This window comes from Clarias gariepinus, chromosome 6 (genome assembly GCF_024256425.1).
Source record: "Clarias gariepinus isolate MV-2021 ecotype Netherlands chromosome 6, CGAR_prim_01v2, whole genome shotgun sequence".
NCBI lineage: Eukaryota > Metazoa > Chordata > Actinopteri > Siluriformes > Clariidae > Clarias > Clarias gariepinus.
In genome coordinates this window covers 15,198,326-15,219,388 of record NC_071105.1, presented here as the reverse complement: position 1 = coordinate 15,219,388, position 21,063 = coordinate 15,198,326, and the positions used below count along the sequence as shown (strand labels likewise).

The window sequence follows — 21,063 nt, the reverse complement described above, 5'->3', positions numbered from 1 at the left end:
AACATTGGGACTAAACTGATAAACACACATGCACAAACACACCAATCAATAACCATCTAATTGTACATACCAACCTAAGATTGCTCTTTTGCACAATATTTGTTATTTGCACAAAAAAACTCTTTTTTTTTATTTCTGCTGTAAATCTGCAAGTAAATGTTTACTGTTTCTCATTCCACTACTCAAATTATTACCACAGAGTGTTGAAATGTATTATGTTGTTGTGTTGTGTTGTGTTGTGTTGTGTTATCACTCTTGTTTGCACATTTGCACGTGCACTTTATGTTGTCTTTTCTGTACAGGACTTAGTTTTTTTTATTTATAATGTTAATCTGGTTTGTCTCAACTAGCCAGGTAATTAGATTACTTAGTTAGCTAGCTAGTTAGTTTTTTGTTAATTTATGTTGTAAATTTATGTTGTAAATTTATGTCGTATGTAGCACCTTGGTCCTTAAGGAACGTTCTTTCGTTTTATCCTGTACTAAACTGTATATGGTTGAAATGACAATTAAAGCCGACTAGACTTGACTAGACTTGACTTTCTTTGAGATTATGGTCTTCAAATACAAAAGTATCTATATTAACTTAATACGTGTTCCAGTCTTCAGTTGTCCAGTTTTGGTGAGCCTTGCCCGCTGGGGAGCTTTACACAAAATACACCACAAAAACTAAGTAAAACAGGTGTTTGCAGTGCTTTGTTAGTTCGTTAACAATTAAAACTGAAATATACCATTTACATAAGTATTAAGACCTATCACTTAATACTTGGTTAAAGCACCTTTTTTTTTTTTTAGCAATGATAGCCTCATGTCTGTTTGTGAATAATGAAACAAGCTTGGCACACTCATCTTTTAGAAGTTTATTCCATTTGTCTTGGCATAAGCATTTAAGCTGAACCAGGTTGAATAGGCACAGACATTTTCATGTCTCTGCAGATATTCTTGTATTGGGTTTGGGTCTGAAGCCACTTCTGTGTTTTTTCGCAGTATGCTTTGGGCCTGTTTCCTGTTGAAATGTAAGCTGTCACCCTGAGGTTAAGATCATGAGCACTCTGGAGAAGGTATACACTCAGGATAACTCTCTATTTGTCCCTCTATTCTCATTAGACTCCCAGTCCCAATCAGAGAAAAACATACCCATGGCATAGTGCTGCCACCACCCTGTTCGACTGTAGGGATGGTTTTAATAAGGTGAAACACAGTGTCTGATTACCTCCACAATTAGTATGGGGAATTGTGACATCAGATCAGAGGATCTTGTTTCTTATGGTCCTTCAGGTGATTTTTGGCAAACTCTGAGCAGGCTGCTGGCATCTTTTGGTGAGTAATGACTCCTGACTTGGCACCTCTAACACAGAGGGTCTTTCTCTAATCTAAGGCTCTCCCATCTTTGCAAATGAACTCTGAATGTTATTTATAGTAAGAATTGGGTTCTTGGTTACCTGTCTGACTCAGGTCCTTCTGCCCCAATTACTCAGCCAGATCTGGGAAGCCTATTGATTGTTCCCAATCTCTTCCATTTAATTAAGGCTAACATGCTTTTGGGCACTTTCAATAATGCTGAAATTGTCTTGTTTCCTTCTGTTTTCTAGTATGTGCAATGAATTCAATTAGGCACAGATGGACGTTAATCAAGTTGTAAAAGTATCTCAAGGACCACTAATAGGAGTAGGATAACCAGAGCTCAATTCCTCAAGTGTCGTAACAAAGGATATTAATACTTAGGTAAATAGGAAAATAGTTTTAATAAATTAATAAAAGACTCTAAACAGCTGTTTTTAGTTTGTCATTGTGGTGTATTGTGTGTAGAATGATGAAGAATATACTGATCAGCCATATAATCAGTGTTGTTACGCATTAGAGTACCTGGATTACTTTTTTGATGTAACAAGTAATCTAACGCGTTAGGTCCGGCATTTAATTACTCAGTTATTTAGTTATTTTTTCATAAATGTAATTTGTTTTTCTGACAATTTATGCAATCCGTGAGCTAGACAGCAGTCATTTGTGCGTGAAATTCGTCCTACAAGCCCCGCCCATGATAACCAGCCCCCCTCTGTTATTTCTGCTGATGAACCCTATTTACGGGCACCGCACAAAACCGCATAGGTGAGATAGGGGTATTAGTAGTTAACAGATTTTGGGCCAAACTTCGCTGAGTGATGATGGTAGAATAATTATAAAGGTCTTGACTAAAACAACATGCATGAGGAATCACAAAAAAAAAATTTATTCTCTGCAATGGAAAAATATTCTGTCTAGTTACTTTTATCAGAAAGACGTTACATTATATTACACAACGCTGTAATGTAATGTAACATCCCCCAATACTGCATATAATTATGTCTAAAAGGGGGGGGATCTAATATTAAGTAGGTCCACCCTTTTGCCACCATAACATTGATGCACTGTGTGTTCTGACACCTTTCTGTCACAACCAGCATTAACCTTTTAATCAATTTTCTCTACAGTAGTCTATTGGATTGGACTACATGGGCCAGCCTTTACTCTCTATGTGCATCAGTAAGCCTTGGCCACACATGACCCTGTCGGCAGTTCACCAGTTTTCTTCCTTGGATAACATTTGATAGGTCCTGAAAGGAACATCCCACAAGAGCTGCAGTTTTGGATTTGCTGTCACTCTATCACAATTTGTCACTTGTAATGGAAGGTTTTTTTCCACTTGTCTTTTTTATCTGCTAAAACAAATCATCAAGTTCATTAAACCGTTCACTTGCCACTTAATACAGTATATCCCACCCACTTCCAGATGTACCTACTTTAAGAAATCACTCAAATCCTTATGCTTGCCCATTTTATTTGCGATTGTAACAAGATATTGAAAATGTAGCTACATTTTTACATAGAGAAGGGCCAAATTGTGATGCCTATACAACTGGGTCAGAGCAACTCCAAAACTGCAGCTCTTGTGGCATGTTCCCAAGCTGCAGTGGTCAGGACATGGGTGGCTCACTGATGAACATAATGAGTGAAGGCTGGCCCGTGTATTCCAATCCAATAGAAGACCCACTGTAACTCAAATTAAGAAAAATGTTCATTCTGGTTCCAGTAGAAAAGTGTCAGAGGTCATTACTGTTTTGGTGGGGACCTACTCAATATTAGGTAGGTGGTCATGATGTTCTTGCAAGAACTATTCCAGAACAGCTGACTTTTGTGTCAAGTAACAATTTCCTAATGTCATATGCATTATTTCTCAGTTTTGAAAAAATCAAATATTGTTTTAGAATTAAGGAAACAAATCCAAATTATCTCGAAACATTTGATTGGTATGATCAGTAATGTGTTAGGTTAGTGCCCCTGCTTTAATTCTGTTTTTTTTTTTTTGCTTTATGTGTGTATGATTGTAGCAGATCTTTGTATTAGACAAATACCTCAGATGAACATTTTTACATTTTATGCATTTCAAAGCCATTATTTCTTCAACAAAAAATAAAGCCCAAAAAAAGATCAATACTAAATACTCACTTATAGTACTGCTTCCTCTGGATTTACAACGCTAAGTTGCAGGCTGGTGCTGATCATTTAAATAAATTAATTGATCAGCAAGTTTTGGCAGTTTGTTAGTTTGAAGTATTCAAGTGTGCGTTGAGGGAAAGACAAGCAATGGGTTTAGAGAAGTGATTGTTACTGAACATCAATTCAGTAAGGGTTCTAAAACCATTTCCAAAGAATTCGGAGTTCAACTGTCTTTGATGGCAAGTAAAACTTGGTCAAAATTGGGTCATGCCACAGGACAATAACCCGAAGCATACCAGTAACTATATGAGAATAGCTGAAAAATAAAAGAATCAAGGTTCTGAAATGTCGTAGTCAAAGTCCTAACCTCAACCCAGTTTAAATGCTCTGGCAGGCCCTTAACAAAGCTGTGCATATGTGAATACCCCAAAACCTTTATTACCTAAAGCAATGTTGTAAAGAACAATGTGAGAGACTGTGATATAGTCGTACAGGAAACAATTACTTTAATCAGTATTGTATAGTACAGATTACTTATTAGGGGTACAAATATTACTTATAGATAATAACATAAGAAAATAGGATGACTAAGGAAACATCACCAGGTGTGCTAAATGCCAAGTTTAATTATAAAAATCTTTTACCTGAAAGTTTTGAATTTAGTGATAGTCGTGTATCAGGTGATCACCCATTAATTGTTTAGTCGTGTGTGAATTTATACATTGTCAATCTCTAATCGCTGTATTAATCCTACGAAGTAAAGACAAAAAACACATTTACATCAAAATATTTATTTTTATTTGACTAGAATATGGTCAACGTGAAATAATCCCATATTTTTTTTATTTATTCCACATCGGTTCTACCAGGATGCTGAGTAAAGTGCTCGAGTGATGTAAAGAAAGTCAACTGATGAGGGATAGCCACAAGCATCAATGAGACAAAACAAAACTGCATTTGCAACAAACCACAGCAACACTTTGAATAAACACTGACCATAAAACTTATACTGGCCCTCCTAGTACTGAATTACTAGTGACTGTTTTCAAATACCTGAACAGTTGACGCTGGGTTTCTTTTGTGTTTTCTGAGGCAAGTTAAATGGAATGGCACGGTGGCAATACAGTTCAGTTAAATCCTCAATAATCAAAATATATATATACTGCTCATCACAGAATGACATACAATAACAATTATATTACTGATGCACAGGGCACATTTTATATGCATATTACTTTTAGGACAAACAGAATACTGATTTAAATTGAACATGGGGTCACTGAGGTCTATTATGATTAAATAAACAACAATTAGAGAATTTATGAATCATAAATCTGATAAGCAGACTTGTACGCAATTGATTTAAACTTTGCAACTATTACCACAAAAGTTCTTTTTACCATGTTCATATTGCGGTCACAAATCACAATTTACTTTCGTTCAGCCTTCATGCTACAATTAGAAACATCAGTGAATACTGCCAAAGAATATACTTACAACTTGTAGGGATTTGACAGATGCATCTTACCATTGCAATATAATGAGGGTAGGGGGAAAAAAAATAAATAAAAAAAAATAAAATATGCAACAGCATGTTGCAGCTATACGGTTACATGTTACAAAAACTAACAATGGAATGCTTTTCACATACAATTATTTTTTAACAACAATAAATACAGAAATCAAAGCACACTTTTTCACTTAGACTTAACAGAGTTTCAATAACAATCAGTGCAAGAAGACCTGTTTAATTACATCTTAGAATACAAAAGCAACAAAGGGACACCACTTTCAGCACAAAATAAAGGGGAAAGAACAGACTGTAAATTCAAACATTCTCAGTTGTTGAAGTGCAAATCACTATTTTACTGCCCTTCACAAAAGGAGGAAGTGACAACGTGTGTACTTCAATAATGTAAATTAAACAAACATCCAAATATTTAATAATTATATTAAGGCGATACATAAACAGCATATTGCTTGGTATGCTCAACTGTACAGTATTAGTTTTTTGTTGTTTAACCTTCACCTCAACCACTTCAGTATAAATGTGTTAAAGTAAAGTGACACAACCCCACATCAGTGAGTTGCTAGAACCCGTTTCAGTCACCAGGACTCAAGGAGTTTGTTAGGAAGTGAAGGAGACCAGCTACTCATTTCACACAACAGTAGCGTATTTTTTAAACAAAGTTTTTTTTTTTTTTTTTTTTTTGTCATTTCAGTCGAGGTTCTTCTCAAATGTGGCCATGATGTCATGCTGCATGGTCATGTCAAAGGTTCCAGACATCTATAAGAGAGAGAAAAAAAGGGGAGAGTTGATTAAACATAAATGTTAATTTTTTTTAATGTAGCTATCGTTATCTATGAGTGGCAACACGTGTTCATTCTAGCCAAATAGGGATAAACATGATAGATGATTAGAGAGCTGTTAATCAAGTAAGATCTGATGTAACTGGACTGTTTGGCTAAAATAAGAGCCTGCAAAAACACTGGTCCTTTGTGGATATGATTGAAGATTGTTCATAAATAAACATAGTACATAAATGATAAAGTATCCTTGCTACACACATGGGAATACCAAAAGATATACAAATACCAATATATAACTGACTAGCCATAAGGATACAAAATGTGCCATTGTTCAAGCACCTAACATGTAAAGCAAAACTGAATAAACAGGATTTCTAGTTTCTTCCAGAAAGGTTGTGGCTGCAGGTTTTTGTTCCAATCGATCAAGATTTCATCTGGTCGACCTGTTCACATTGGCCTACACCATCCTATCGACCTCAGTGATTCCTGATTGGATGGAAGTAAAACCTGCAGCTAAATTGGTTTTACTTGCAGATGAAACTGGATATGGCTGAAATAAGATTGTGTAACCTAAGATGTTATATTAGCTGAACATAGCTTGTAACTCAGAACTGCTGCTGGTCCAGAGAACTGGTTCATGCTTGCAATCGGACATTAAATTGAGTATCTTATAGCATGAAACCGTTAATGTAAAGCCTGGACTTGGAATGGTGAACACAAGTCAAAGTGAGAACTTGGTCATAGACAAGAAGTAGCGCTTTGACACAAACAGAACAGCTGAGAAACAGCTCTCTGCAGTTAAAAGTATAAAACACTTCCAGATTAAGGCTTAGGTTTCAGGTTGTGTTCAGTGGGAGAAAAACAAACAAACAAAAAAAAACAACATTTGTATGGTACTCACGGCTTCCCGTCTACGTCTCTCCTGCTCTCTCTTGCGAGCCATCTCTCTTTCACGGTCCATAGAGCACAGGGAAGGAGTAGTAGGTTCAGGTGTTTTGGGTTGGTCTAAGATTGCTGCCATAATGGGAAGCTCTGCAGACTCGAGCTCTGTCCTAGAGACTTGGCTCTCTGGTTTGGTCTTAGAAGGCTGCGGTGTCAGGCTGTGAATCATTAAAAACCAACACTGTCAGTAGTTTTACACAGTATTGCTGAAACTGCTGTTATGCAACCATTCACAGTGTGTTGCAGCCATAGGGGACCGGAGTCTGGAAGCAAATCAAGACACGAGCTGTAATGAGGATCTAAAGCAGTCCTTCCACTAGAACTCAAATAATGAGGAGACTTGAGATTGTGCATCTCTTAGCAGTTTTCTTCCAGAAATACAAAAAGTTCACAAGTTCTACTCTTAGCATAACTAGACTGAATTATAGAAGCTTTCTTCTTCTGAATAATCAAAGGAAAATGCAAACGCAAAATTATATGCATATATACACTCAGTAGCTCCTTCTAAAAAGATAAGCCGACATTGTGTTACAAGAGCAAAGCTTAACCAAGTCAGTTAAAGCCAGATAATGAAGAATAAATTCTGGTTTGATGCAAAAATAATTAAATTTACTGTTTAAAAAGTATTAGTGTTTAAAGTGTGAGCAGTCGCATCCAGAATAGAAAGGCCAGGGTTTCACCCCACCTGCTTTTGTCTGAGCTGCTCCTCTCTCGGCCAGCCTCCAGCTGGAGCTTACGTGCCTTTTCTCGCTCCTCCTTCTCCATGGCAGCTTTGCGAAATTGTTGGAAACTCTCCTTGGATGACCGGATGGCTGCAGGAGCGAGAGAGGCCATCTTGCCCAGGCTTGTCCAGGAGTCTGCATGCTTTAGAATGATTTCCTACCAACATACAATGTAAATAGGATTAAACAAATTTAACACAGTGTCACTCCAAAACCAGAATTGAAGAAAATACAATGCATGTGATGTAAGGAGATACCGTTTTAGTCATGCCAGGCTTGTGGTCTAGGCTGGATTTGTGAAGGTCATCATCTTCTGCAGATTTAGTCCCTGTGTACAGTGTAGAAAAAAGAAAGGAGCCCAGTGAACACAACTGGATACAAATACAGATTAGAAAAAGGAGGAGTTGCTATGAAGAAATGCTGACCAGGCATTGTGAGCAGCTGAATACAGGACTCTCCCAGAACTCCTGGGTCCCCCTTATCTTCTCTCATATGTGCCAGAGGGGTGGACAAACTGGGACACTGCTTTCAGAGAGACAGAGAGAGAAAATTAGATGTACTCAGGGGAATAAAGCAATTGCACAGCTGAGCTAACTGAAGCAGCTGGCTGTGCAAGCACTCGGGCCATGTCTAAACAGAAACTATACAACTCATAAACTTCCCTAACAAAAACACATACATACTGTGTATAGAAACAGGTATAACAACAACCCAATTATAATTTAACAGCATTCTGGGTGAAAAAACAAAACAAAAAAAAACAAGCCTTTTTCCATGCAGCATATTTAAGTGCGTAAACATAATGCGCAGTTCCACAGCCGAGACCAGCCTCAACACCACATAAACCGCTTAAGTAATGAAGCCAAACTGTGGGGGGGATTGGGGGTAGGAGTACTTCAATAGATATTAATGAATTGAAAAAAGTAAGCCCATTCTACTATTATAGATCCATGACCGTTGTAAAACTGTAAAGGACTAATCAGATTTACCTCCTGCTTGACGATGGGCTGGTGTCTTGCCACAGATGCTGCAGAGTTTGCAGTGGGTAGTCCAGGAGGAGAGGACAGTGGAGAAAGAAGAGCAGGGAAACCTGACAAGTTAGGAAACAGCTTACAATGAATGCACAGAACTAAAAGAGAAGACATTTTATGAGAAAACATGAAATACAGGGAGCTGATAGCAGGAGCAGGGTATTGACATAAAGACACATGCCACATAAATCTAGCAACAAGACAGACAAAAAACAAACACTTAGGTCACGCAATAGAAGAAAGCCAGTGTGCGTAGAGCTAATCAGTCTCACAGGCTTGCTGCCCGAGGGCCACAGGTGGGGATGAGGCAAGGGAATCAAACAGGCGGAAATCACGGCGATTAAGACCAACATCTTACCTTTCTGCTGATCCTTAAGCTGAGAATATACGGTGGAAGCAGCTGGGAGGGGACATGTTGGGTCTGTGGGAGCAGCAAATGCTGGGGAACTGTGGGCAGTGAAGGAACTCTGTGGACTCTTGGGCCAACTGGGTGAAGCAGGTGAATGTGGGCAGGCTGTGGGTGGAGACTTTTTGGGTAGCGTTGTTGTGAGGGTATGTGGGGAGGAGGGAAAGGCAGTGGAGATGTCTGTGGCAGGAAGGGCAGTAGTGGGAGCTGAGGTGTTCTGCTCAGAGGACAGATTCATCCAGGTCTTTCGAACTAGAGGAGTGGCTTTGGCACTGGGTCTGGAAGGCTGAGGAGGTAGCTGGTTGTGCTGGGCTAGAATGGGGAGGTGGGGGGTGCAGTAAAGATTTAAGAGAAGAGAAATGATGAGTAAAAAGCAGAACCACCGGACACAATAAATTGTCATTGTCCAGTTCTAATTTTGGACAGCTTTGCCAGCCCAGAAAAATCTGTCCATCTCAGAGGAAAGTGCAAGGATGACCAGTCTTTGAACCCTTTTTGATTCAGACAAATATGAAGTACAGACACACACCTTGTTAAACCAAACACTGTGCTCAGACACATCACAAGACAATTGATAACATTTACCATTTTAACTAGGCACACTGTATTGAATTTCCTTACTGTTGTTTAGTTACCAGTCACAGAACCAGTTTTCAATAGTTGTGTGGACAAAAGACATGGCCGACATTATGATCAATAAAAAAACGACAAGAAAAAAAAAAGGTGTCGTACAATACCGACATTTAGAAAATGTACACTAAAATGGTTACTGTTACAAATTTTATTTCTTGTTTTTACCTGTTCATACGCTCGTCCATATCTACCCCACGGTGCACTGTTATAATCCCTTATAAACATTTGTACTTTATAAACCAGCTGTCACACACTCACTTTCATCCTTACTCACTCACACACACAACAAGGGATGCAGGTGCAGTGGGCCTAACCTGGTGGCGCTTTGGCCTCCTCTGCAGGTGGCTTGGTGGCCTGCTCAGACGGGTCTTTGGAGGACTCCTTCATCTCAAGGGAAATGCTCTTCTTCAACGCCTGATTTTGGAAGGAGGGGGAATTTGGTTTCACTGTGCGGCATGAAGTGAAATGTTTCATGCACTTATACCAAAAAAATTATCCTGTTGAATTTTTTTTTTTTACCTTGTTTTTAATTTTGGTCCCATGACCTTTGTTTTTCTTCGCAGTTTTCCGCTCTGTAAGACATGCATAATGAATTTGAGTGCAATGTGAACAGAGCAAGGGGCTGACCCTAAACTCTACAACATGGTTTCTGCTTGGCCAGTCTTGCTCATGACCAGTTTACTCATGACTAAAATACAAAAGGACATACACATCACAACAGGGATAGAACTAGTTAGTAGATCTGAAAGAGTGAGGTATTCCAAGTTCCCTCCTGATTTTATTTTAAGGTGTGCATGCTTGGCATATGCTAGTAGAAATGTGCGTGGTATTGGCCATAGAGAATGTGATGGTGAGTAAAAGTGAAAGCAACATGTGATGGCAAAATAAAAGACAAAACACACCACTAGTCTTAAAATGTACAACAGGTGTCTAGGAAAAAATTGTTTATTTGAATCTCCGGGTGTCAAACACCAAAGTCAACTTTATACCCGTTTAAGCAAATAATTGTACACAGCTACAAAAAAAATGCTTGCATTTTAGCAGGACAAACGTTTACCCTTCTAAAATAAAACTTTGTTTGGTCCTACTATACCCATGCCAATTACAATCTGATTGGAACCTTATTACAACACTATAATGCAGTTCATACAATTGGTTTGAATATTATTTTTTGTTACATATACAACTTTACAAAAACCTATAATATTTACAGGGTAAATTCACAGTCTAAACACAACCTAATGCAACAGGAGAACCAGACAGTGATGACTCAATGCAGCAAAGTTTAAAAGAGGAACAGCTAGAACTCAACATGGAAGACAGGAGGTCCTATTAAGCAAGAATTTGAATTTATTTAATTAAATGATTACTTTTTACATTGAAGTGTATGTAAATACACACATCAGGTTTTCCCCTGCACTAAGCTGTAGCTGGCCTCATTTCAAACTACAGCATTTTTATGCCAACAGACATAAATAAGTGATTAGGATGAAACGTGAACAAATTTATCAAAGTCTACAAAAAATTTAAAGAGGGGGATAATAAAAAAAAAAGAAAACACACACAAAAATAAAATAACACCTGACAAAACCTGTATCCAGGGGTGTGCATTTTGTAACAAGGCTTATGATTTATAAGGAACAGTGCACAAATTATACAACAACAAAAAGAACTATAACAATTTAACAATATCCAAAAAAAACACACAAAAAAATGAACTCAAGCATTCAAGTATCTGGTGTTCCAGTATGCGTTAAAGTGACATTGGCTCTATTAATAGGAAAACAGTGCGTCCAAGAAAAGATTTTTTTTTTTCTTCCCCTTAACCAACCAGTGATGTGCAGGGTGGTGGGAATGGGGAAAATTTCAACCTTGCCCCAGAGAGGGTTAAAAAGGTAGAAAGGTGGGAAAAGAGGGAGAAATGCTTGTGGAGATCAGCTAACCTGAGTCAGAGTCACTGCTATCAGAAGAACTAGAGTCAGAACTACTGCTGTCAGAAGTGGAGGAACTGCTGCTCTCACTAAGTCGGGACGAGTGCGCCAACTCCTTAGACTCTGTTGTCACCAGTTCACCTAAAAAACATGAAAATTAAAATAAATGCAGAGATACACCAACTGGTGATCTGAATGCAAATTACTTAAGCCTTCAGATGCCTTGCACCATATACATCAAGCAAAAGCCAAAAGGATAACATATAATGAATGTTGTTATTGCCTGAGAAAAAAAGTGGAAGAAAACTGTAAACCACTAGGTAAAATTGCATTATAAAAAAAATTAAGAAAAAAAAACAAAAGAGCAACATGTGCAATCTTCCAACCCCCCCGACTAATCTCACTAACAGCTGGCTTTCTTATGATCACACAGCTGTAATCAGGAAACATAAAGAGATGCCTTTTGGAGCAATGCAAGGAGTCATATGGTCTGCTGAGTCTAGAATTACCCTATTCCCAAGCAATCGGCAGCACAATTAAAACATATCAAAAATGATTCTGAGCTCAGAAGTCAGCAAATTAATTTGAATGCTGACAATGCCACAAGCATCCATGGCCAAATAAAATTGTTTTTTTAGGTGGAATGAAAAGCCCAGCAGATCAATATTTTCTGAAGTACTCAATCCCAATGCATCTGGCATAGCAAGGTTAAAAGCACAGATTACGATTATTTAAAATTTGTGTGAACATAAACGGAAGCTCTTGACCTGTATATGCATGACTATGTGCATTGTGCTGTTGCCACACGATTGGCTAACTGGATAATGGCATAAATGAACAGATGTAAAGGTGCATCTATTAAAAAGTTAATAAGTCACTGCTTTTATGGGTGTCTCAATTTATGCGACCAGATGCATCAGATTCGAATGGTACTCCTTATTAAACAAATAATTATGTATAATATAGGACCTTGCACTGTGGATTGCAATTGGTCAATAAACCGTGGAAAAAAAAAAAAAAAGGAACCTTACTCTTTGCCTTGGTCCTCTTGGTCAAGTTGAGCTCATCGCTGCCATTCTGTTTCCCCAATTCCTTAGTCTTCTCACCTTTGGGTTTTGGGGGATTTTCTATAGAAAGAGAATATATAAATATGTAAAAATTGTTTTAACACACTGGATAAAATTCAGCTTTTACCCAGATTCAGACTTTGTAGTAGTGTACTCACGAGCAGGCCCCTTAGGCTTCTTTCTGAGGCAGGTCAAGACAAACGCCTCAAGAGCTCGAAGTGTGGTTGGTTTGAGTGTCTCAAAGTCAATCTCGATCTCTTCGGGATCGGTGTCTCTAAGCATAGGCTCTCTGGCCTTGATGATGTGTACCACTTTGCCCAATTTGTCTCCCGGAAGTTTGTTGATGTCCAGACTCAAACGTCGCTTCTCCTCGTAGGACATTGGCAGTATGAGCTCTTCTTCGGACTCGTAGCCTTTGCTCTCCATATTCTTCCTAATAACAGAAGGGCTCGTATTTAGACTGGAAGAAATATAAAATGCAAGCAAAAAAATAAAAATAAAAATACACTGTTGTGTAACTGAGTGTTCAACCAACCCTGAGGACTTGCTGCTACTCTGCCTCCTGTGCACTTTTTCTGGAGCTGGTTTTTGCACTTCACCACTCTTTCGCTTTTCTCTTTTCCTTTTCGCCTTCTTTGACTTCTCTTTTTTCTTTTGCTTCAGCAAAGGTGTTTGGGTCAATATTTGAAGCTGCTCCCGTACCGCCTTCAGCTAATTGACAGAAGTGCTGCTATTACTTATAAAAAGAAGTAGGAAACAAATCTACACAAGAATAAACTAAGATATTGTTCGATACCTGTTCCTCCAGAATGGACAACCTTTGTGCTCGTTTTTCTTCATCTTCCTCGGAGTCAGACGAGCTTTCTGACATAGAAGAGTCTGAGCCACTGCTCTCAGAGTTGGACGGACTTTCTGCTCGCTCGTTTTTCCCCCTTTTGGATACCTGGTGCTGGCTAGGAGAGACAGGTTTTGGCTCATCTGGAATCTTGGCAAAGCGGGACTCAAAAACCTCCTGAACAGAGGAACCAACATTTAAGATGAGTCATTTCTTTTACGAAGCACACCTGACCAACACATGACCTTGGTCAGTACATTCTACATTAAAATCATAAAACAAGATGAACTTCATCACCTGAAGTTTTCTGGCCATGGACACAACCTCATGGTTCGGTGGGTTGTATTTGTAACAATTTGAGAACATAAGACGAACATCTGCAGCAAACTGCAAGGCGTCTGTGTATTCACGATTGTCCATCTTTTTCTGAGAGGGGGAAAAAGCCAGAAACATGTCAGCTACCCTTCCTGTGCTATTTAATACATCCACGCTGGAAGACTTAATTTAGATGATTAGTCATTTGAAAGGGCTTATTAACAGGGTCAGCAAAAGGGACATTTCTGCTTGTTGAAAGAGACCCCCCTGTATAGTTCTGCACGATGCTGCTAGTGGGTCAAAACCAAAATGGCGCACCAGGTTGGAAAAAAAAAAATGTAAGTGCGTTTTCTTTTTCACAACAACCCGCCAGCGCATTTAGCCTATGGTGAAACTTGTGGGTGACTTGGGGTACTAAATTCTGCCTCATCCCCCTACTCCCCTGACCTTGCACCCAGTGACTTATTCCTCCTCCATCACTCGAAGAATCCATTTAGTAGCAGACAGGTGGAATGTAACAAATTACATTTACTCGCGTACTGTAATTGAGTCGTTTTTTGCATGCTTCTACTTTTTAAAAGGAATTATTATTTTTTTTTTGTAATTTTACTTTTACTTAAGTATGTTTTGTTTGAAGTATTGTACTCGCTATATTTGAAATCATATTCGCTACTGAGTAAAAAAAATAAATGAATGAAAAATAATGCAACGAGGAAGGAAAAAAATTGCACCCCGGAAGGAGGAGAGAACGGTGTAGGAGCTCAGGTGTGCTGCTCACCCCTGAAATGCTCTATTCTTTTACCCTTTAACTTTATGTCTTGTATTATAATTTTGTGACGGTTTTGTGCTGAACATTATTCTTGGCTCTGAGCTCATACTCAATAATTCAATAATTTTATAACCGCCCCTTGTATCCTGTAGACCAGGTGTACGGGCTGCTTTTTTCTAATAAAAAACAAACAAACAAACAACCACCCTGAAACACACCCTACTCGAAAATAATTAGACAATTTGATAAAGGAGCATAAAATTAGACAAATTATTTGCATAATTTTAATTGCACATTTCCTCAATAGTCAAAATCAGACATCCACAGCCAATTTAAAAAAGAAAAAAAAAAAAAAACTTAAATGCTAATCAAGTCTTCAAGAGTCAATTTCCTACTGGATAAACAGTTGTGCAAATTGCTCTTTTGGCTGAAGTATTAAATTGGTCATCTTACTTTAATAGTGCCCAAATCCATGGGCTGATGGATGATGTCGTGATAGTCATGCAGGCCGAGAGCCACAGCATCCACAGGCTCATAGAAGGGCCAGGCGTAGGCAGCGTGCCTCTTGGTGAACATCTCCTTCAAAATGCCGCTACAGTATTTAACCCTTTCGGGGAGCTTGACCCTGCGCCCCACCTGGTGCTGCTGTGGAGAATCAGGCAGATCTTTACGTGGCGGTTTGATGGGTCTGCCGCTGCCTCGACGCGAGTACAACTTCAGCACCTTCGGCTCGGAGATACATGGAGATGACTCACTGATGGTAAGGACAGGGGCGGTAGGGGTTGTGGTGTCTGCCTTTCTTTTTACCCCCGTCTTTAGCTAAAAACGCAAACAGCGTGTTGAGAATCACATCGGTCACAGACAAAAACATCTGCATTATGTAAAAGAGACTGACTTTGGCTTCAAGCTGAGCTGACAGGGGTGCGGATGAAATCGTGTGCAGTGCCTCAGGAGGGATGACGGTCACTGTCTGTTGAAATACAACCTCAGATACTGGGGATTGAGGCCGCATTTTCCCAAATCCTGTTATGCACATAAGGAGACAAGTTACATCTTCAGCTTGAACAGACGTCCACAAACTATGCAAAACAAAATCAAAAGGGCAGAATGGCAACAACACCTCGGGAGGTAGAGAAACCTTTGCCCCGAATGTTTTGTGATATCCAAATTTCCCTTGGACACTACTGACATACTGAATTACATTAGTCTCAAGAACTTAATGATAATTGTGGCATTTATATTTAGGTTGTATTAGTGCCTCCAGTCAAATCAGACCCATAGTGACATACAGCATAATAATTAAAATTTACTAACAAATCTCCCCCAACTGAAATGAGGCCCCATTAAAGCTTACCTGGAGGAGGCATCCTTCTCCCCTTCAGAGGTGCCTTGTTGGTAACTGCTGTGATCTCAAATTCATCCTGTGGCATCTCAGCTACTTTCTCTAGGAACAACTTCTCAAGGGCTTGAGCCATCAAAACTATATCATCCCCTGGCTGAAAGAAAATGGGTTTCAAATTATTTTTAACATACATATGCATACACATACAGTAAATACACACAATATAGGAGAGATTATAGCAAAAAACGTTTTACCTGATTATATACATAACAGTTTGTAAACATGGTGTTGAAGTCTTCAACACATTCCATAGCCTTCCAGTAGTAATTATTTTCAAGACGCTTTTTGATGGTGTTCAAGTCCATTGGATTTTTGATAATTGTATAATAATCCTAAAATCAAAACAGAATCATCAACAAAAAAAAAATCAGTCACAGATTAAAAAAAAAAAAAAAAGAAAAAAGAAAAACAACACAACACCAATACACCCAGTTTCCCTACCTAGTACCTATGCTTTAAGCACTTATACCTGCCCATCGTACAGATGCTCTCTGGAGGTTTTTATTTAAAAACAAACAAACAAACAAAAAACAGTGTTGCTTCTGATTTGAAAATGCCCACTGAGGACATTTCAATCATAGAATTTAAAAGAAGATATTGAAGACCATTATACTAACTAACTTAGAATTTAAATCTGTATAGAATTTAATCAAAAGGTACTAAATTCTGTTTAACTGCATCATAGAACCTGCTTTTATATAAACCAGAAATTCTTAGCCTAGCCCTTGGGGTCCCAGGTATTCGAGTGAAAACTATGTGACTTTTACTTTAAGATCCTCACCATAAGCTCCAAAAAAAAATTATATATATATATATATAAATGTTACTGTTGGAAATGTTACTGTTGGAAAAAAAGGACAATACTGACAGTTGTCCATTTACAGGGTTGCAACTGTTGCATTATTTTCACCGTCATTACTTGTTTTAAAATTGTGCAGTTGGAACCCTTTTTACGATGAAACCCAACTTACAGGCAGGTTGAGCTGAACAGCATCCACAGGGTGCCTGAAGGGCCAGGAGAAATTATGCCTCCACATGGCTTTGACCACCACTTTGTCTAGGTACTGGAGTTGGTTGGTGAGGCGCCCTGGTTTTCTATGGTTCTTGTACTCAGGGGGAGGGGGGTTCCTGTTCATGCTGAGCACCGGTTCCGACATGATCGGTTTTGCTCTGAAGACAGACGTGCGCAGAGATGTTCAGAAGCTGTCTGGTCAGCTCAGCATTCATAACACATCCTCTGCCACTGCAAACAGGGAAAGCAGTTTTTGAGCACAGTCATTTTATTCTGCAGGCATGAGTTACAGCCCTCGTTCGCTTCAAAATGTCTTTTATAAGCATACAGACTAACTGGTATTTCCATCTTGTTGAAATAAAGAAATATAAATCAATAAGCTTTTCATTCTTCAATCAGAATATGGAAACAAATCAAAATTCTTGCCTAATAGAGCCTAATTAATTACGCACAATCTAAGGATGTAGTAGAGACCAAATAAGTTTCCTCAAAGATAAAAGTACACAACTGCACTCTCAACACACCTGAACCAGGAATCAAGTGTTCTTTATGGCTTTGGTATAAGTGTGCTACCAGTTTAGAAAACATGTTAATTTTAGGATGACCAAAAAGTTATGATTTGCACCGAGTAGCATAGTTTCAATTTGGCCTTCAGCTAAAACTTACCCATACTTTATGGCTTTATGATTCTGTGCATTTTGTTTTCAAAGAGCACATGCTTTTTGACTATACACATGCCTTTAAATGTTGCATATTTGTTTACAGAAAAAAATAACTTTGGGTCACATTTAAACATAACTGCTGTGCTAATCGTGGACCACAGTCTATAGAAACTTGGCTAGAATTTTTTTGGGGGGGAGGGGGGGGTGGTATTTATAAAGAAAAAAAAAAAAAAAAAAACTACATACGAGTTATGTACAAAAAAGTAAACCACATGAAAATGAATAAATAAAGACTTAAGCAGGGTTTTCACAGACTGGGTCATATATAAACGTGAATGATTATGGAATAAATTACACACCAGTTTCCATGGACTAAACATGGAAGTACAATAGGCTTACCGTTATTGCAACATTACACTTATATTCATACATATTCTCCTGTTCATTCTATTTACATGTCTTGCTGTGCTCTTGTTTGTTACTGTAATGCTGTTGTTGCACAAGATCCTAAGTAGGGCAAGCACAAAATAGCAATACAGTAAACAGGTAAATAGATTATTTTTCAATGCTGTATTGTACAGTTAATTTGGACTTGATTTGATTTCAAAGAACAATCTTTTTAAAATAAATACTGTGCTGGAGAAAACGTGCTAATCACATCTAAATTTCGGATGCGATAATCGAGTCATTTCTTATGGCTACCAAATTATTATTATTATTTTATTATTATTAATTTTTTTAATTTATTTTTTTCGGGGGGGGGGGGTTAAATCCCTCAATGCAAAAAAACAAAACAAAAAAAGTTTAATAGAATGCACTGCCCCCTGGTGGCCACACTGACAAGATACCCGAGATAATCAAAAGTCATAAGACCAATCCGTTAATACACACCTACCTTTACTCCCCAATTCCACTTTAGACAAATGAACATTAACCTGCGCTACAAACGTCATCTTATTTTTTTAATCCAGTTTATCTAAACCTAAATCGGCCCAATTAAAATATATATTTTTTAAGTTTTAAATTACTGCTTTATACATTATATTGGGAAGGAGGTTAAACTCGTGGCACGCAGCAGCCATCGGCTTTTACAACACAACTATCACATCTTGCAGCCTTGGATCATCCTGATCTGTGTTTGTATATAATCCACCTAAACCACACCTCAAAGATGGCAAGCATCTAGTTTACTTCTTACTTACACGTTCTTCACACACATTTCTAGTTCACAGCCGTCTTGGTCACATAAATGAGAACATGGACAAATTATAAAATCATGCCATTTCTATTTTTTTTATTCAGTCAGTACATTTACTTTTACACAAATCAGCATATGAAAAGTATGTTCTTTAATTTCTCTTGAGCATTTAATGAACAACAAGCAATGTTATTTTGATTACAAAAATCTTAGGCATTTTAGCTGTCGATGGTCAAGAACTCAAAAAGAGAAAAACAAGAATGGTAACTAGTTAAATTTTATTTTCTTTAAGACAGGATTTAACATTAATTGTGGCGATGGCGTCATAATTAAGCCGCTTGCGCAGTCCAAATCTATATTAGCGAATTATTTTAACGCCGCTGCCCAAACTGTTCCCTCAAGCCAATAAAAGTACACTACATAGGTTGAGAAATAATGAAATTCACCAGCCCATATAGTGCCTACAAAATGAATATAGGGGTATTTAGGACTCCGCCATGTAGTCGCTTAGTCCCCACCCTCGGGGTGGATGTGGGGAGGTAGTCGCGCGCCACGAGGCTTGCGTGTTGTTCAGGACGCCTTGAGATATACATCTTCGTCATAATAATGTTGTATAACAAATCATAAAAAAAACTGGTAAACATGTTAGTACGCAACAAAACACGCTTTTGTCATAAAGCTAATCTCGTTAGCTTGCTGTAATCTCTAGTCCACTATGACGCAATAAAGTGAAATCAGATAACACACTTAGAAAGCCAAAATAAAAAAAGACCGAAACAAACCAATTTAAATTTTACGTTTCTAATAATAGGAATTACATTTTAAATATAATGCTTTGTAATCGCGTTTGATCCAAGATTGGATTAAACAAATTGCGAAAAACCAACTGATGGAATACAGACAACAAAATGGCGACCCGGCAGCGCCAATACAAAATGTCCCAGCCTCCGTCCTAAATAGTTTCTTATACCCTATATAGGTGCCCTAAGTACGGCATGAGGTAACGGTTCCAGCGTCCCATTGTAGTTTGCTACATGTCCTCTAAGGAGTCATTTGGGATTTAGCCACCAGCTAGTTTAGCTTCACATCGCAAAAAAACCTTAGCAACTACTAGCTGAGCTAAATATCCCCGCCCCAAGGACGACATGTAAACTATGAACGAACTCACCGACTGCGGAGTCGTACAGTCTCTCTGACTCGCTCATGTTTTTACGCTGCTAGCTCAACAAACACAGCTAGCTCAAACCTGTACCGTTACTAAAACATTTACCTTTCAGTCACTGGCACAACAAAGATTTTTTAACAGTGCCGGAAGTTCTGCTGGAAAAGATGACCAAAAGCAGGCTCCTGAACGACTGTTTCGTCCGGATACACACTTTACTTAAATGGTTTGAAACAAATTTCTAAAAACAAATATTTCGACTTTTCCCAAACACCAGTCTTCAATGGCGGACGTCTCCCACGGCAACATGCCCGCTATTTATACCCTTCTGCTCGGAGCTCGGCCTCCGATTGGTCAATACCCTTCACGTGCCTGGGTTCTCTTTTTCTTTTCGTTTGAGGGGGAAATAAGCACGATTGTAAGCAAAAATAACACGATTTAAAGCATTTTATTACCATTCAGTCTCTCGATATGTAATTAAACATAAAAAAATGAATTACCCGACCTTTAAAATCGTAAAAAACAAAGACGTACGTCAGAACATTTTTTTTAAAGTGCGACATTAGTGGTCCCGTGACATCACATGACCATTCTAGAACATTCTACCCCTATCTCTTGATTTCTTTATCATCTGTATGGCCCCTATTGCCTGATTTTATGGGTTTCTCCGGTGGTCATCGCTAAGCTTCTTCGCAAGTATCCGACTATGGTTCATTCCTGCAGCTTGAAAATTCTAACAAAGAAGGATATGATAGAGCTGAGAGGCTGGGGGAGGGAGGAGACATCAAGTTAAAGCGCATGCGTGCTGCGTTCCTAGTGATTGGCGAAGGAATTGAGGCTTTATTGACGTCAAGTACAATTTTCTATTGTTTGGAGTGTACAGTAATTAAATGTACGTGTGATTAGATTAAATGAATAAAAAATATATAACTAAACACAAATATATATATCACACAGTATAAATATATGGTGTTAAGACGTATATAAGTGTAAACGTCTTAAGCACCATATTATCTTTAGGACAAACTAGAGGTTTACCCGCCTCTCCGACCGCGTGCAGATCCAGACTCCTGCTAGAAGATCGACAGGAGAACCTGCATGCTGCCGAACCTAGATTTAGTGAGGAACGTCTGTGATACACCTATGACACGATCACACTATGACATAAAAGTTGATGATGACGCTGCATA

The 21,063-nt window shown here is 38.4% G+C and overlaps 1 protein-coding gene across 2 annotated transcripts; it reads right to left on the bottom strand.

Annotated features, from left to right (window-relative positions):
* Nucleotides 1–4,244: 4,244 nt before the first annotated feature.
* On the bottom strand, nt 4,245–20,641 carry brdt (bromodomain, testis-specific). Of its 2 annotated transcripts, none has more exons than XM_053498008.1 (21): nt 19,982–20,641; nt 16,811–17,082; nt 16,034–16,171; nt 15,792–15,933; nt 15,333–15,460; nt 14,891–15,256; nt 13,651–13,779; nt 13,315–13,530; nt 13,054–13,229; nt 12,677–12,951; nt 12,483–12,578; nt 11,464–11,592; nt 10,040–10,092; nt 9,835–9,934; nt 8,840–9,199; nt 8,440–8,540; nt 7,876–7,972; nt 7,708–7,778; nt 7,414–7,607; nt 6,688–6,886; nt 4,245–5,763 (listed from the first exon to the last, which is right to left on the bottom strand). In XM_053498008.1, the coding sequence occupies exons 2-21, from the start codon at nt 16,994–16,996 to the stop codon at nt 5,695–5,697; spliced, it is 3,225 nt and encodes a 1,074-aa protein (XP_053353983.1). In that variant the 5' UTR covers nt 16,997–17,082; nt 19,982–20,641; the 3' UTR covers nt 4,245–5,694. The 2 variants fall into 2 exon arrangements, with proteins under 2 accessions (XP_053353983.1, XP_053353982.1); XM_053498007.1 differs by having other exon boundaries at nt 4,246–5,763; nt 7,876–7,975.
* Between the last annotated feature and the right edge of the window lie 422 nt (nt 20,642–21,063).